The sequence below is a fragment of the Ceraceosorus guamensis genome (genome assembly GCF_003144195.1).
Source record: "Ceraceosorus guamensis strain MCA 4658 unplaced genomic scaffold IE81scaffold_96, whole genome shotgun sequence".
Classification (NCBI taxonomy): domain Eukaryota; kingdom Fungi; phylum Basidiomycota; class Exobasidiomycetes; order Ceraceosorales; family Ceraceosoraceae; genus Ceraceosorus; species Ceraceosorus guamensis.
In genome coordinates, this window is record NW_020290091.1 from 16,258 (window position 1) to 32,389 (window position 16,132).

The window sequence follows — 16,132 nt, forward strand, 5'->3', positions numbered from 1 at the left end:
GTTTTGATTTATACGCGGCGGCGTTGTGGAACTCGAGAGTCTTGAGTTAAAAGCCAGCAATGACTGTCTTGAATGATGAACGCCATTTGCGGCTTGCTGTTTCCATCATTCACCCTTCCTGAACACTGATAGCATCGTAGCAACCAGCCCACAAGCTTCGCAGATCTTCCCTACACATACGTCCTCACCATTTCCATCCTCAGGAAGCGGCAAGGCATAGACGCGGCACCCTCCCCCTGCCTATACCTCCCTGGCCTTCCAAGCAGCAATGTCATCCGCCGAGCAAACGTACGAGAGTCAGAACGACGATCAGCTCGACAAGCTGCTCAGCAAGGTCAAAGCTCTCGTGAGTTGCAGCTGAGCTACGCCACAGGTCTTGTCAGCATAGCGTGGCGATGCTATGACGATCAGGGCAGGATGGGACAGGCTTGAATGCGCTGGGCGCTACGCCGTTCCGCTGCGTGCTCGAGTGATCACTCGAGCTGCCAGCAGACGGATGACACCAGTCGTGGTTGCGCGCACGCACCTTCACACTGATGACGCTCTCACCCGTCCCTTGACATATATGCGCTTGCTGCGCCTCGTCACAGCGCGGCGTCACGACGGATATCCATTCCGATGTAGAGTCGCAGCGCACAGGACTTCTAGCAGACGCCGTGAGTCAGACATCCTTGGTGGCCTGCTGTTCTTTGGAAGTGCATCCGCACTGACAGCCGTCACACGGTCCCTGCATTCAAGTCGGAGTCCTTCGATGCCTTTTCCAACAGGCTAGGCTCCACGTCTTCTCGATTCACAAGACAGGTGGTCGCAGGTGCAAAGAGCAACAGGCTGCTCACAATGTACATCCTCGGCGGTATCGTCGCCCTCTTTCTCATATGGCATATCTTGTTTTAGGCGTCGCACCAGCCCCATTGGTGCAGTCACGATCAGGGTGGAGGGACTTCGACCGACGGGCAGGCAGGAATTATGCCTGCGGTTAGCAAACATCTGCACAGCCCATCAGCTCATCAACATGCATCGAGGGTCAACGGGTTGCCCGGTAGGCCTCAGTGGAGCATTCAAGAGCTCACGAAGACCGACGCGACCTTCGTCAAGTCGCTGTCTCTTTGGGGCTGCTACAGCTGCAGCCGCAGCCGCTGCTGCAACCCAGCCAGTGGTGGATCAGGAGCCGGCCGGGTCAGCTTCGACTTCTTTCCAGCAATGGGTCTTGAATACGGGTTGCGGAGCTGCTGAAGAGCACAGCGGGCAGGCGGCAAATTTATGGCCGCTGTGTTCATTCCCGCTGCGGAGCACACGATGCATGCCAGGGGCCCTTTTGAGTGCGGATGGTCACGCAGCGAGTCGTGCTAGCTACCTCTTTTAAACGGCGCAAACGGTAAACGCGCAGCACTATCGCAGCTGCCACATCGTGATCGCAGCGCCCTGATGGCCTCATTGGCGCCCACAGCCAACGAGCGAAGAGGCGAATGGAATTTTTGTATCATTCTGTTGTCATTGTTGTGCACAGTAGACAGCGGTGCCTTCTGGCAATTTTGCAGAGCCTGAACGAATAGGCACCGGAATTGTGATTCGATACACAAACGGGCTCCGCCGTGAGCGGTGCAGATTGCATCTACGAAGCGCTCATGATAGCGTTCTGCGCGGCACAGATCACACGTGTGGGGTTGATCTTGATCAGCACTCGGCTCGCCTGAAGAAGCGCAATCACAATGAAACTTGATGCACTCACGATGACTGTTTGAGATGACAGCAGTTGGGACAAGTATCAGGCAGCGGGTCGCTCATCAGCAAAACGTCGCACACCTCGCATCAGTATTCGAATGATAATGCTTACGATCGCCGTTGGAAGCTTTCAGAGCCTTGACGGCCTTGCGGCGGGAGCAAGAGACCTGGGGGACGGCATCCAGTCATGGTGGGTCAGCAACGCTTTCAAGAGCTTCATGGAGCTATGCGCGGTGAATGTCGTGGCCCTGCCCCTCCATCCAACTTCTTGATGCCCTCGAAGAGCTGGCTTTCGGATTTACCGCTCGGCGCTCATGCGGGCGTTTTGCCGGCGCCAGTGACATCGCACACACTGGCAGTGACATCGCACACACCGGTCCATGAAGCGCTCGCTGATTAGAGAGACGGTGTGTGACTCACCTGCTGCATGACCAGCTCGATATCCTTGGCATTGACGTCGGTCTCGTCGATCTCCCCGTCACTCTCGGGTTCCTCCTCCTTCTTCTCCTTTCCAGCCCCCGAGTTTGCCTGAGATGCGGCAAAGCTCTCGGCCAGCATTTTCTCTTGCGCTTCTTGCTGAGCCAGATGCTGAGCTTGGGCTTGTTGAGCGGCGAAGGACTGATCCTCCGACTTGGCCTCGCCAAAGACGACGTAGACATCCGCAGTGGATGACTTGTACACCTCGGGCGTAGCGATCACGTACAGGTGCTGCACAACGCGGATGTCGTAGCCGAGGAGGGAACGTCAGCAGCTGGAATGAATACCATTGCGAGCTGTGCGAATCGCATCGTCCCCCACACGACGTTCGTGTGCATGCTCATCGCCCGGGTATGCGCGAGCACCGGGCTGGACGGAGAGCTCGTATGCATCCACCTCTTAGCATCATTTCCCTGCCACACACCCGTCTCTCCTCTCTCTCTCGCGCACGCATGCTCCCTCTCAGTCGCTGCCGAAATACTCACTCCGCGGGGTCTGCGCATGGTGACGCGGGTAATTCCAGGCACACGCTTGAGTCCGATGCCTTGCAAGCTCTTGCGGCTCTTTCGCTCAGGCTTGGAGAGCACATGCTCGCCGATCGTCACGTCTCCTCCAGTTGCCTGACCCTCGCCATCGGACTCCACCTGCAGCTGAGAATGGATAGGCAATCAAATCAGCTTTGCAAGCTCATCTGGGACGAGCAAAGAGCGAGCGCACAACATTCCCAACCAGCGCTTTTCGCCTTCCTTCACCACCGCCAGGGCCCTACGACATGCCCACCCTGTGCCTCCTCTTTCTCGCTCTCGTGACCGAGTATCTGGCTGGAGCTCTGCCCTTGACAGCTGGTCATTCCGTATTGCACGACCAGCGATGCTGATCTGCAGCATTGCCAGGAAGGAAGCAAGGATGTGACTGGATACTCACGTCCTTGACGTCGTCGGCGATCTCTTCGATGGTGGCGGACATGGTGAGCGAAATACGAGATCCAAAAAGAAGGGTGGTGAACGTGCTTTGCGTGAAGGCTCTGACTATGGTGGTGCTAATGAAGATGAGTCACGAGTCAGTGAGGTGGTTTGAGAAGGACGCGAGCTGGCTGACTATCGCAAGTTGCCGCTGGCTGGCCGCATGCGCGCCCACCCGCTCGTGACCTGCTGGTGCAAAGCTCAGGCCGATGCAATTCAAATTGCAGGCTACGCATGCATGGCGGCCACAGCGGTGTGGTTCGCGCTCACATGCACCTCGCCCGCCCGCGATCACCACGCGCAATTTGAATCCAAATTGAAAGAGTCACCAGGATGCGGCATGCACGTATATAACAATTTACCATGCTGCTCTTGACTACATGACTCGTGACTTGACTCTTGACTATATGTTGTATGTAGTCCGGCGTGCTTGCGCACCTCGATCGTGTCGCGGTAGCGTACTTCTTTCGACTACGTAGTCACGATTGCAGAGCAGACTCTTGACTCGTGCCTCTATGAAACCCTTCGGCCTTTTGCTCAGCGAAGAACCCAACCGGGAAGCTTCAGTTGAAGGGCATGAATCATCTATATAGAGGTCAGCGCCAGAGCCTGACACTGCGGCACTTGGGTGTGACTGTTGCTGCTAGAGGATGCCTCTGCTCGGGCAACTTGCCGCGCGCAGAGGTCAACCTTGACTTTTGGACGGGAAGCATCAGCAGCAGCATCAGAGGTCGCAATGCGCATCACGTGAGTGCATGGACCCGCACATGCTGTGCCGACCATTACCTTCACGATTCAACAACTCAACCGCTTGACCATAGCCGTGCTCAGCACTCGCCTGACCTAGGCGCGTGTGTTCCGTCCAGCTAGCGCTCCAATCGAGAGCCATGATCGAAGCATGGCTTGGGATCAATGTCGGCTACAAATGAGCCCTATGGTCTCCTCACGCTGGTATATATGAGGCTTGCCGCGGATGCCGCGGGTGGGCGCGGCGCGGCCAGCCCAATTGAGCGGATGCGCTGTCGGCCGAGCCAGCCGCAGCTGCAGGCGCCCATGCAGCAGCAAGGCATCCGAACTCAATGAATGAAAACTTGAATTCAAGATTCGCGACAAACTAATCACTGCTCGCAATTGAATTCCAGCTCCAAGACTCGACATGTTCACAAATTTTAATCCAAGAGTCTTCGTTGCGTATTGCGCGCGAGAGCTACGTACGATCGAAAAGTCATACATCTTCATCGTTTTAAGGTCCTGCTGCGAAGGTCAAGCTCATGCTCATCGTGCTTCGGTCGTGTCCCTTGCTATTAGTCGCTGCGTAATTTGTCATGGCGATTCACGATGGACGCTTGCTCGCCTATGACGTGCTGCTTGTCGATGGTCGTCCTGCTGCCGCGCGCGCCCTCGTGATTGATTGTCGAGTCTTGAGTCAAGAGTGTTGAGTCAAGAGTGTGAGTCTGACTTCGAGTCGTGAGCACGGCTGCACGCGTGCACGCGCCATGGCAACGTCCACAACTGAATCGAGAGCAATCTTGAATGACAGCTGCATGAAGTTGGCTGACGTATACAATTGAATGACGCGGGCATCCGAAAAAGATCGCTGCATGGACGGCGCGTTGACGTTGAACCACGAGTTTGAATCTTGAATCACGAATCGCGAATGTAATATCAATGACGCTTGAAATGACAACTAACGTCGTGAGCTGCGCAGACGATTCAAGATTGACGATTGACGATTGCTCTACCATTTGATTCTGTTTCGTGTCCATATGGCATTGGTACAGCACACTCTTGACTCACCACACAAGCCTCTGATCGAGTAAAGTTGCGCGATCAGCGGTCCAAGGAAGCAGCACGACCCACTCCAATGGCCCATCACACCGCAGCTTGCTCACCTTCTAGGACAGTCACCTCCCACGAGCGAGGCGAGAGCAAGTGACCGGCCGGCCAATGCAAGCCGTCCTTTGGGTCGCTTCATCGCTCATCTGACCCTGGTCCGCCTCTCCTCGCAACCGTGCGCAAGACATGTTGCGATCTACTGCCTCTTCCGCGGTCACGGCGCTTGGCAAACGACCTGCCCTCGTCGCTCCGCTGGCTGCGAGATGTTGGAGACAGTCAGATGGATCTGTGGATGTAGTGGTGACCGCATCCTCCATCACCAACATCGCCTTTCCCTCCTCGTCCTGCTCCTCCTCCTCCTCTCCTTCCCTCGTCTCGGCCTGCAATGCTCGTCGGCAAGCGCGTTCCTTTTCAACTTCTTGCAGTGCGCAAGCTCCGGGCTTGGTGCCTCAAGTCAAGCAGAGCGAGCCTACCTTGGCGCCAGGCGCGCAAAATTCTGCATCTTCCTCCAAGCTGAACAGTTTCATGTCTCCTGCAGCGGTAGCTGCTGCTACGAGAGCGACGGACAGACCATACCGCAAGGAGAGGAGACTGGCTCAGAAAGCTCAGCGCAAGCAGGCAAAGCGAGAGAAGGCAGTCAACTCCATCTTTGCTAAAGCGGGCGTAGCCACCAGCAAATACTCTGCTTATGTGCGCAAGGATCAGCAATTCAAGACGTTCAAGCCCCTGACGCCCTCTCTCAGATGGGTGCGACATCTGCTACAACCGGACCTGCACAAGGGGAAGCCTGAAAGGGCGCTCACCATAGCGAAGAGGAGCACGGCAGGGCGAAACAACTCGGGCAAAGTGGTGGTGAGAGGCAGAGGAGGTGGACACAAACGGAGAATTCGCATCGTCGATTTCCACAGAAAGACGCCTGGAGAGCAAGATGTGCTGCGGGTCGAGTACGATCCGGGACGCAGCGCTCACATCGCGCTCATCGAACACAAGGAAAGCAAACTCAAGTCTTACATCCTCGCGCCCCATGGCCTGAGAGCGGGCGATACGGTTGAGTCGTTCAGGTACAGCACAGACGTGCCCGGCGAGGCAAGCGGCAGCAGCACTCTCGACATTGGCATCTTCCGCACCAAAGCCATTCGTCCAGGCAACGTGCTGCAGCTACACCTCATACCCATTGGTACGATGATTCACAATCTATCGCTCACTCCGCATGGCTCGGCCAAGCTCATCCGATCAGCAGGTGCGGTGGGGCAGCTGATCGCCTTTGTCAAGCGGTCCAAGTCTTCGCCCGTTAGCAGCGCGATTGGACAGCCGCGTGGAGATATTCACAATGCTTTTGATGTCGAAGAAATTGAACAGGATGGGGCGCAGCAGAATCTGCCAACGCATGCGCAAGTCAAGTTGCAGAGCGGAGAAGTTCGGCTGGTGCCCATTCGCTGCCATGCTACCGTAGGTCGGGTCAGCAACATAGATCATGAACACATTCGCCTCGGAAAGGCTGGTAGATCGAGATGGCTGGGCATCAGGCCCAAGGTGCGAGGTGTAGCTATGAATGCGTGAGTGCAGCGACGCCTTGATACGTATTGATGGCATATACAAGAAAGCTCACTATCTCGGCCGCTTACTCCGCCCAGCATCGATCATCCCCATGGTGGTGGTCGAGGAAAGTCGAAGTCAAATATGGTGAGATTTGAGTGCTTTCGTAGACGCCGGCACGTTTCGACAACACTTACTCAGACTACGGCCGCGGCTCGATGTCGATTTCCTAACAGCATCCGAAATCGATTTACGGCTGGAAGACGGAAGGACGTACACGCAAGCCGGGCACCAGGACTGGGAACAGGATGGTCATTCGCGAGAGACCGAGGCAGAATGGCAAGCGTCGCGTCAAGGGTGCTCCCGCAGCTTAGGTCAGGTCGGTCTGCAAGCCGAGCGCTTCTCCGAAGAAATACTCGAGCCAGAAGCAAATGCATGCCATCATGCGCAATGGTTTTCAATAGCCTTTACAATTGTCGCGCGCCCTTATCGACCCAGATCTTGACGAAGATTTGCTTGCACAGAGCAGCTTGACTTGATCCTTGTTCCCGGCCTCATGGCTGGCCGAGCATTCAGCAGCCGGATGTTGTGCGCGCGACGCCGTCCTCGTAGACCCACCGTTTGTCTTGCGAGTAGGGAGGGAAGCCGCGTTCAAAGTCACATGGGTGCTCGTCTTTCTCGGCTCGAACGTGGTCAAGGGAAGCGCTGTCACCAGGATTGTGTCACAGTAAAAATTTGCGCTGCGCGCACGCGTGGGCCCAACATTGAGTACAGCTCGCTGCTGGCGTGAAACCTAGCACCAAATCGATCATGAACTTGGCTAGTCAATCAGCTCATGACAAAAAGGCCCTCACGGAGAGGAGAGCGGTCAGCACGCGTCACGAACCCCAAGTGGGAGTTTGAGGTGATCAACAGTCGGGCAAGTCGCGAGCGCTGCACGGTCACGTGATCAAGCACAGCGGGATCCAAGCGCACGAACGAGCGGTCCAATGCGTCGATATTTGCTGCTGCTGGCGGTGCGGCGTTGGCTGCTGGGGGCGTGCAGGCAGGCGCTTATTGTTGACTTGTTATTCGTGATTTCAATTGTTCTCGCCGCAATCGCGCTTGACCCCCGCCGCTGCTGGCCACGCTGCTGTGCGCGTGATGTGTAGACAGCAGCGGTAGCGAGCGGCACAGCTTGTACAGCAGTACATAGGAATAGCGCACACGCACACGCGGTGCAGCAGAAGCAGCAGCAGAAGAGCTAATAAGCGTCCAATTGCGCTTTCCACCTGCTGCTGCTCGTGAATGGTGTCCTTTGATCGCGCTCCCCGCCCAGCTGAAGTCGGGACTGCGCGTATGATCGAGCAGACCAGGGCCGTCACTACCACTCACACTATTCCAACTACTACAACTCTGACCAGTGCCACTATACTACTCGCGACTCGTGACTAGAGCTCACTCACTTTCTACATCCTTCTGCCCACACCTGTCCAGCTTGCAAACACCTCAGTCCGCGCAACGCCAGCGTCAGCGCCTCTCTCAGAGGTCCTCGACAAGTCAAGCGCCTTGCACGCCCCTCAGCCTTTGCGTTGCGGCAATGCGTTGAGCTGGCAAGGACGACGTTTCGCGCGCATACAGCTGATCCATTTGTCCTCGCACTCTGTGATCAATACCTCGGCCAGTGTGTGCCTCAATCGTCCGACCTCCATCTGTGATCTCTCTGGCTCGCCTTGCAGTGTGTTCGTTTCGATATCGCAGCTGCCGGAGCACCTCGTCGATACTGACTCAACAAACGTAAAGCCATCTCCGTCACCTCCGCCACCATGAGTTCTCTCTTGACCAACGGCATGTACTTGCAGCAACAAGGCGGTGGCCCCGTTCAAGGTCAGCATATGTTCGCCAGCATGGGCCCACCTCAGCAGCAGCAGATGCAGCAAGGCCAGCAGCAGCAGCAGCAGCAGCAGCAAGGGAGTCAAGGTGGGCCGCCTGGCGCACCAGGCAGTCACGGCAATGGTCAAAATCTTAGCGAAGCTGGGATCTCCGCTCCACCAGAGTACTCTCTGGGAGGCGTTCTGCACTTCTTGCAGACCGAGTGGCGGCGCCACGAGCGTGATCGCAACGAGTGGGAGATAGAGCGCGCAGAGATGAGGGTGAGTAGCCGCTCCGCGGCATGGCAGGCTTGAATCTCTGCAGAGTCGCTCGCGCTGACCATCACCGCTGCTCACCTTGTACCACTTTACCTGCATCAGGCGCGCATTGCACTGCTCGAGGGAGAGCGCCGAGGCGTGGAGAACCTGAAGACAGATTTGATGAGGCGCGTCAAGATGCTCGAGTACGCACTCAGACAGGAGCGGTGAGCGCCATCGGCAATTTGCGAAGCTGCCCGGAAGGGTGCGTCTAGGCTCATCACAATTTCTCAACAACCGTACTTGCTTCTACAGCAACAAGTATCTCTCTAGCGGCGCAGGTAGCACCCTCACTGCCGCCGGTGCTGGGCCGCAGGGCACGATTTCAGGCATTCCTGCGACCAAATTCGCAACGCTTCAAGGCGCTGATCGACCTGCCTCCTCCAGCGGACGAAGCTCTCCTGCACGACAGGAATCTGACCGTAAGTGCTGCTGCGGCTGCTGCCCGCACACCACAGCATGCGGACCTTTCGGCTCACCATATCGCCTTGATGCATATATGCTCAGCCTCGGCCTCTGCGGAGCCAGCCACACATCAGCGCGGCGGGTCCACATTTTCCATCAACACCTTGAACATGGGCACGGTGAATGGCTTGACGCTGAGCGGACCGGGAGCCTCCCTCTCGCGCTCCAACACGACCAATTCCAAGAATTCACGGGCACGTGCCAAAGCGCAAGAGTATCTCAAACAGTGAGCATAGAACCGAGACGTTCAAGTGGAGCGTCGATCATGAACTAGACTGAGCTTGGAGTATTACGCTCCTCATTTCTTTTGTGCTAAGGTGTCTGCAGGAGATCTCGTATTTGACTAGCACATCGACACTAAATCCGTTGCCCGATAGAGCTTATACCGGCACCGGCGGCGGCAGTTTCAGCATTGTGCGACCTAGGAAAGCTTTACTGGACAATGCTCCCCCGACTGTTGGTACTGCGTTGGATGATGGGCTTACTCTGGGGAGTCGCTCCGCGCCTCCAGGCAGAGTTCCAGGGAGGGGTGGCACACTGGGAGCGCCGCGGTCTTCTCTGGCTACGCAGGCTTTGCCGGAAGAGTCGTCCGAATCCGAGGCAGGTAGCGAGTCTCATCAAGGAGCTGATCCGCTGGGCGCGACCGGCGACGTGCAAGGCAAGAGTCCCTTGACTGAGCCGCTTCAAGCCGCAGCTGCACTTGACGACCGGATGGCGCCTCCTCCTGCGCCTTCGGCTGGTACCACCGACCTACCAGCAGAATATGGCGCTGATCTGCCAGAAGACGATGAGCCCAACCAAGTCACGGCACGATACAGAGGTGCCGGAGATCCTGCCGATGCCACGGCCTCTGACTGGGCCAAGCTAAAGGAAGCTGGGCAACGAGAGAGAGAGAAGCGCGAGAGGCAGCGAAAAGCCCAAGCTGCAGTAAATGGAGGTGAGACTGCTCCCGAAGCAGCGACTTTGGCGACCACCTCGAGCCAGCTCAATCAGCTTCTCAAGGTCAACTCTCGTAGTGCTGAGGACGATCTGGCCAACTTGAGCCTCCACGACCCCGCAGATCAAGCCGCTGCTGCCCGTGCAGAGGCAGAGAAGAGCGCAGCTGATGACGAAGCGGCGGATCGATTGTGGAAATCGAAGCGAGTGCTTCGCAACCATCTCGATGCTGTTCGTGCCATCGCTTTCGACTCCACGGATGCCATCTCCGCTTCGGACGACAACACTATCAAGTTTTGGCACCTGGACCCGGCTACGTTGGACCAGCCAAGCCGGACCGCTGCCGACAACGAGCCTGTCCTTACTTTTCGAGGTCACACAGCCCCTGTCACCTGCTTGGCAGTCGCGTCTGCCACGCGTCGCATGTTCAGCGGATCCATGGACTCGAGTGTGCGAGTGTGGAAGCTACCTGAGCGGCCCTTCACTCCGTATCCTCCGTACGAGAATATGGAGCTGGCCAGTCTGGCTGGACACACTCAGGCAGTGTGGGACATGGCTCTATTGCCGCAGCAAGGAGAAGGGTTTTTGTTGGCTACTGCGTCGGCCGACGGCACGGTCAAAATTTGGACAACTGACGACAGACCTGCTCTGCAGCTCTCCTGGGACTATCACGGGACAAATGACGGCCGGATAACAGGAGAGGCTGCTGCTATTGATGCTACCGAGCGACCCGTACCCACATCCGTCTGCGTCGTGCACTCCGACTTGCGGACCGTGGCAGTCAGCTACTCAAACTCCATCGTCAAGCTATTCGAGCTGAGAAGCGGACGGGAAGTGCTCAAGCTCAAGAGCGACAGCACCTACCAAGGGACGCCGGCCAGTCAAGTCAACAAGATTGTCGCGCACCCGACTTTGCCTTTTCTCGTCAGCGCTCATGAGGATAGGCACATTCGTGTCTTCGACCTCAGTACTGGAGACTGCACATTCGAGATGCTTGCGCATCTCGATGCCGTGACAGCCTTGGACATCGATCCTGCCGGCCTGACCCTCGTCTCTGGCGGACATGACTGCAGCGTGCGTTTCTGGGACATCAACGGCATTACCGGCGGAGCTACAGGAAGCGGAGTAGAGCCGGCAAAAGAAACTTCCAAGGCCGGCTCATCGCAAGCGGTTTGCGTGCAAGAAATCACCGCACACCGCCGCAAGTCGTCCGAAGGCGTGCTCGCCGTACTCTACCACCCTAGCGCACCCTTCTTTGCATCGAGCGGTGCAGATGGTGTAGTCAGGATCTACGGATGAGCCAAAGCGTTCTTGCAATGGGCTCTAAATCTTGGCGCACGGCCCAGCACTTGGTCATTTCACCAGGCTGGGGCGATGCTGCCGCGATGGTTCGCCCGAGGCAGCGAGACCATGCACCTCCCTCTCTGACTGCACTCCGTGTCGAGACACAGTCACGTAACTTCCTTCTCCCGGCTCACTTAAACCCTCTCGGAAACTTTTCAGCAGCAATCGCACCTTCTGACAGCTCAAGCAATTGTGCTTTCTGCAAGTCGTTTCTCTAGTCTTGGTCGAAAGGCGGTGCGGCCAATGACATTTTTTTCCATTACACAGCAAGGTTACCATTCCTGGAGGATACTGGCGGGAGAGATGGCGGGGACATTGCAACGGGCACGAGTTTGTGTGCAAAGTAGACGGCACAGCTCAGCGAATGAAACAATGCACGATTCTAGGTTCGATGCTTGTGCGTGCCATCATTCTGCGTGCGGCTACATACCTAGCATGGAAGCCCGACTGGCGTGAGTGATTCCGGTCGCTAGCTGCCTAGGCGAACGTGAATCGAGCCTACGGGGCAAGTTGGGGGCGCATCAGCCATACTAGACAATCGCTCGCGGTAGTCCCTGAAAGTAATTCAGGTGTTGGGCGTTTGAGGAGTCACAATGAGCATCAAAGGGAGGTACGTGACGAGGGGAATGAGGTTGCCAAAAAAAAATCAAAAACCTACGGCATCTGGGATTCACGAGTGGTCCCCCACCTCATTACTGACCAGACCCTACAGGGTTTCCGCTTCTGGGATCAGACGGGACCAGGCACTTTTCCTGTGGTGTGGCCGTAGATGCTGTTTGTAAACTTTGACAGATATATATACAGCCAGTCGCGGGGAACGGAAGGTGCTGCTGCATATTCTTGGCGTGGTGTCTTGCGCAGCAAACGTAGCGATAGCGATGCTTGCGGCTGAGCGCAAAAGTGCGCCCCGGCAACTCTCACATGGCCCACGAGGGCGCGATGGAAGTTGATGCGCTTTCTGACGTTCTCTTCAGCTTGCAAGCGTGCTGTCATGATTGTGCAGGTGTAACTCAAAGCGCATACAATTGTGTGGGAGGCGTCGCAGGTGTCAGACAGACAGAATACAGTGAGAGAGTGCTCTCGATGGGAAACGGTACGGAGAGGTGATCGAAGGGCGTCATGAGAGGGGTACGATGGCTCAAGCAGAAAGGTTGTCGATTTGTGCCGCGCCATTTCAAAAATGAGTGATCGCTTCACGCTTGAAAAGCACCTTCAGTGTCCAACTGATCGGCGGCCTTTTCAAACGCTTCCTTCGCTGCCTTGCAGTGCGTCTCGCCCCCAGCTTCGTCGATGGCGAAACAAAGGAAAAGCGTGTCTGCAGCATTTCCAACAACGTCGGCGCAGAGTCTCAGCGTCCAGTAAGAGACCAGTGCGCAGAGAAGGCCAACGAGGGGCGCGTCGGCAGGCACATGGAGGTTGTGTGCTGAGAATAAGAATCCTGCGAGACCACTGAGCAACGAGAGGGAAAGTGTGAAGAGATCCAGCATGAGATGGATGATCAGGCCTGTGAGAAGTGTGCAGGAGGTTAGCGTCAGTCACGTATTCAGCGGAAGATTCGATCCGCATAGCAAACTCACCATCCATGACCCCTTTCACAGAGACGCCCCTTGCAACCCTGCCGGCTCTTCTGGTAGAAGACCAGAAAGGCTCGTTAGTGATGCCGGTGTAGACGAGTGCAAAGTCGCTAACACCTTTGAGCACGGCCGATAGCCCAGCGAGCATAGCTGCAGCGTGCGCTAGAGGGCTCAAAAGCGCGGGGACACGAGGGTATGCAAGCTGTCGAGATGCACTGCGAGCGGTTGCAGCGATCAAGGCCGCGAGGCGTGCGAGTGAGAGGACAAGGGCTGCGATGAGCACAGTTCCAAGAGCCGGGCCCGTTGCGCGAGCAAAGGATGCGCGAACTATGTCGACTTGCGTGGGCGGCGGTGGAATGGCGGGATCGGCGAACCCCGGCGCTGTCAACCAATCACCAGGTGCTGGACTGGGTATAGATCCTTCGTCAGAGTATACGTCATTTTGTTGATCCTGCTCTCTCTCATCTTCGGACTCTTCGCGGTGAAAGTACCAATGAGAAACGACACCGGCAACAGTAACTCTTTGGACTCCTCGTAGCGCTGCCCATGTCCAGAGCCACGCACCAAGTGTCGTCCAAGCCATCCACTTTGCGCTCGCATCAGTGTGCCACACCTTGTCCGCGCCAGCGACGCTCTTACCCAATCGTCCAAAGTGGCCGATCAGGAAAAGACGTGCAAAGATGCTGATCATGGGCACGCTGAGAAGAAGAAAGACGCCTAGTTGCGCCAGTGAGAGTATCAACAAGGCTGGATGGGACGCGACGACGCGCGAAGAGAGCTCCAAGACAGCTGTGGTGCGAGAGAGGGCAAAGCGACGCTTCCACACTCCGCGCGCGAAGCATACAGCGGCAAGAACCGGGACCAAGGAAAGGAAGCGAAGTCTGGCACAAGCAAAGCACAGGTGCCGTCAGCGTCCGCAGTGTATCAATCAATCGCAACTCAAACGGACACTCACCCTACCGTGCTCCAAGCACCACCGCTCCATTTCTCGTCGTCGTAGATGAAGCTGCCGGCGAAGGCCCATGCCCAGCCGAGTGTCAAGCACAGAGGAATACCCACCAGGCTGGATTTCAGAAAGTGAGAGCCGCCGATCCGAGCGACCTGGCGAAGCGCGAAAAGATTGGCTACGGCTGCGCCGACTGAAAGAAGGGCCACCAGAAAAAGCATTGGTACTGAGCGGGTCAAGGTGTAGTATGGCGATGGTCGGTTGGGTGAACCTGACGATGAGCCCTCCGACTGATGCGCGAAAGGTGGGGGTAGCACAGGTAGAGCGCTGCTTCAGCTCCACGTCCGCCCCTTGAAGCGCCGTTACGGATACTCACTGGTGCGCCGATTGCTGCGCCTCCCGCGATGACAACAGTGAACAGCATGACAAGTACCCAAGCCAACAGTGCACCCTTGTCTTTCCACTCTCTCCACTGCGCTGTGTTTCCGGTCGCCCAGGGTGTCCAGCCACTCTTCGCAGGTGGGTGTGGATAAGCGTAGATGTCAGCCGCGACTTGCCGCGTCGTAGAGCCTCTAAACGCTCCAGGCAAAGGCAGAGGAAGTGATCCCGACGGGCTAGATGACGCCATCTCGGAAAACAGCAGGGGCTCTCGTATGGAAGAGTGCTCCACACCGTGTCCATGCGGACCTTGGCGTTCCAGCTCGGACTTCCTCGCCTCGCCACTGCGGATCTGGGGAGAAGAGACAGTCGAAGAAGTGAGGGCATCGCTGGACGAATCGTCAGCCGATGACTCCCTGTGACTGCTGCCAAAGGGGCCTGATGCTCTCCTTTCGAAGGCCGAGCTGCGCGGGGCTTCATCGGCCGATGTGCTGGATGAGGCTTCGTCTAGATCGCGATAAATGTCATCTCCTGCCAAGCCTCTGCCCGAGGCGCGAGCCGATGCAGGCACTCGCCTGGAGCCTTTTGGGTCCGGGACGCTGCTGACCGCATGGCGGAGGGGCGCTGCGATGCTGGACTCGGCGTGCGCAAGCCAACCTCGAGCTCTGTGGTGTGCCTGATTGGTTGGCACATCGCGTCGCTTCTTGGTCGAAGTCGAAGAGATCGTCTTCTTTCCGCCTTTGGCTTCCGCATTCTGCACTGCATCTTCTCTGAGAAAGGGATCTCCCTCGTCGGCCTCGTCGAACCCCTGAAAGCCCGCTATCCGCGAAGCGCTGACAGAAGCGCTGGGTGAATCTCCATCCTCCTCACCGTAGCCCCCGACCCGCGCTTGGCGGTCATTCAAGTGGGGTAGCAAACGGTGATGCCGGCGCCACTCTGCTGCATCTGCTTCCACCTCCTCCTCTTCATCTTGACGCTGATCCACATCCACCTCAGCAATGTCGTGGGCCGACAAGAAATCTCCGCGCGATGCTCCAGTTGGTACGTGTCGCTTGCCCGACCTCGCGCCGCCCTGAATGTGTGCGCTAGCGAGGCCATATCGACTTGCGCCCATCAGGTTCAGCGACGCTCCGCTCTCGCCTCGAAGGACCTGTGAAACGTTCCCAGCAGCTCGAAGTGGGCCGTACGCATGCTTGTGTTGCTCGTCGGGCAAGCCGTCAGAGTTGGTGGAAGCATCCAGACTAGACTGGCTGCTCGCCGAGGCCATGAATGCTTCGGCGCCGTGTCCACCACCTGCTCGAGCCAGCTGATAGGGATCGCCGGTGGACAAACCACCGCCGTTTGACAGAAATCGCGAGGCGTAGGCTGAGAAGGTTGTCATGACTGCTAGCTGCGGTCAGGCTTGACTTTGTATTGAGCAAGTGGTAGTAGATGCGAGAGACCGCAGCCAAGGGGGTCGAGTGCGCGCTCGCGATGTTGCGTGCAGGGAACTTTGAAATGCTGAAGCGTACCCTCACGTGTGGGCAAGTGTGACAAGTGGTGGTGTGAGTGTGAGGAGTTGGGGTGTGAGCGTGAGTGCGGGTGTAAGGGATTGGGTAATTTTGCCTGCTGCGCGGGTGGCAGGGCGAGTCACGTCAAGGGTGGATGGATGGAGGTGGAGAGCTGAGGCTAGATCAGCTGAATCACGCTTGGATTGCTGTGCAGCTGCAGCAGCAGCAGCAGCGGCGCAAACCTGCTGCATTGGATGCTTATGCTGCACTCACGACTTGCTGCGCACGTATGGCGCAC

The 16,132-nt window shown here is 57.1% G+C and overlaps 5 protein-coding genes across 5 annotated transcripts; 3 read left to right on the forward strand and 2 right to left on the reverse strand.

Moving 5' to 3' along the window:
• Positions 1 to 268: 268 nt before the first annotated feature.
• On the forward strand, positions 269 to 894 carry IE81DRAFT_349878 (hypothetical protein; the record flags this gene model as incomplete). The annotated part of the gene is made up of 3 exons (XM_025516458.1): positions 269 to 346; positions 591 to 656; positions 739 to 894. 3 exons carry the CDS (start codon positions 269 to 271, stop codon positions 892 to 894), a joined length of 300 nt encoding a protein of 99 aa, XP_025366917.1.
• Positions 895 to 1,414: 520 nt separating this feature from the next.
• On the reverse strand, positions 1,415 to 3,263 carry IE81DRAFT_326200 (nascent polypeptide-associated complex, alpha subunit). Its single transcript, XM_025514753.1, has 6 exons — positions 3,124 to 3,263; positions 2,685 to 2,849; positions 2,143 to 2,430; positions 1,835 to 1,889; positions 1,743 to 1,747; positions 1,415 to 1,636 (listed from the first exon to the last, which is right to left on the reverse strand). Exons 1-6 carry the CDS (start codon positions 3,163 to 3,165, stop codon positions 1,613 to 1,615), a joined length of 579 nt encoding a protein of 192 aa, XP_025366918.1. The 5' UTR covers positions 3,166 to 3,263; the 3' UTR covers positions 1,415 to 1,612.
• A 2,259-nt stretch (positions 3,264 to 5,522) lies between these two features.
• IE81DRAFT_317531 (ribosomal protein L2) lies at positions 5,523 to 7,194 on the forward strand (the record flags this gene model as incomplete). Its single annotated transcript, XM_025512586.1, has 4 exons — positions 5,523 to 6,287; positions 6,372 to 6,553; positions 6,632 to 6,680; positions 6,770 to 7,194. The coding sequence occupies 4 exons, from the start codon at positions 5,523 to 5,525 to the stop codon at positions 6,905 to 6,907; spliced, it is 1,134 nt and encodes a 377-aa protein (XP_025366919.1). The 3' UTR covers positions 6,908 to 7,194.
• A 959-nt stretch (positions 7,195 to 8,153) lies between these two features.
• IE81DRAFT_258420 (WD40 repeat-like protein) lies at positions 8,154 to 11,428 on the forward strand. Its single transcript, XM_025511374.1, has 5 exons — positions 8,154 to 8,665; positions 8,765 to 8,868; positions 8,957 to 9,123; positions 9,209 to 9,392; positions 9,484 to 11,428. The coding sequence occupies exons 1-5, from the start codon at positions 8,339 to 8,341 to the stop codon at positions 11,399 to 11,401; spliced, it is 2,700 nt and encodes an 899-aa protein (XP_025366920.1). The 5' UTR covers positions 8,154 to 8,338; the 3' UTR covers positions 11,402 to 11,428.
• A 1,008-nt stretch (positions 11,429 to 12,436) lies between these two features.
• Positions 12,437 to 15,991, reverse strand: IE81DRAFT_368825 (hypothetical protein). Its single transcript, XM_025517179.1, has 4 exons — positions 14,343 to 15,991; positions 13,976 to 14,256; positions 13,024 to 13,901; positions 12,437 to 12,950 (listed from the first exon to the last, which is right to left on the reverse strand). The coding sequence occupies exons 1-4, from the start codon at positions 15,723 to 15,725 to the stop codon at positions 12,640 to 12,642; spliced, it is 2,853 nt and encodes a 950-aa protein (XP_025366921.1). The 5' UTR covers positions 15,726 to 15,991; the 3' UTR covers positions 12,437 to 12,639.
• Between the last annotated feature and the right edge of the window lie 141 nt (positions 15,992 to 16,132).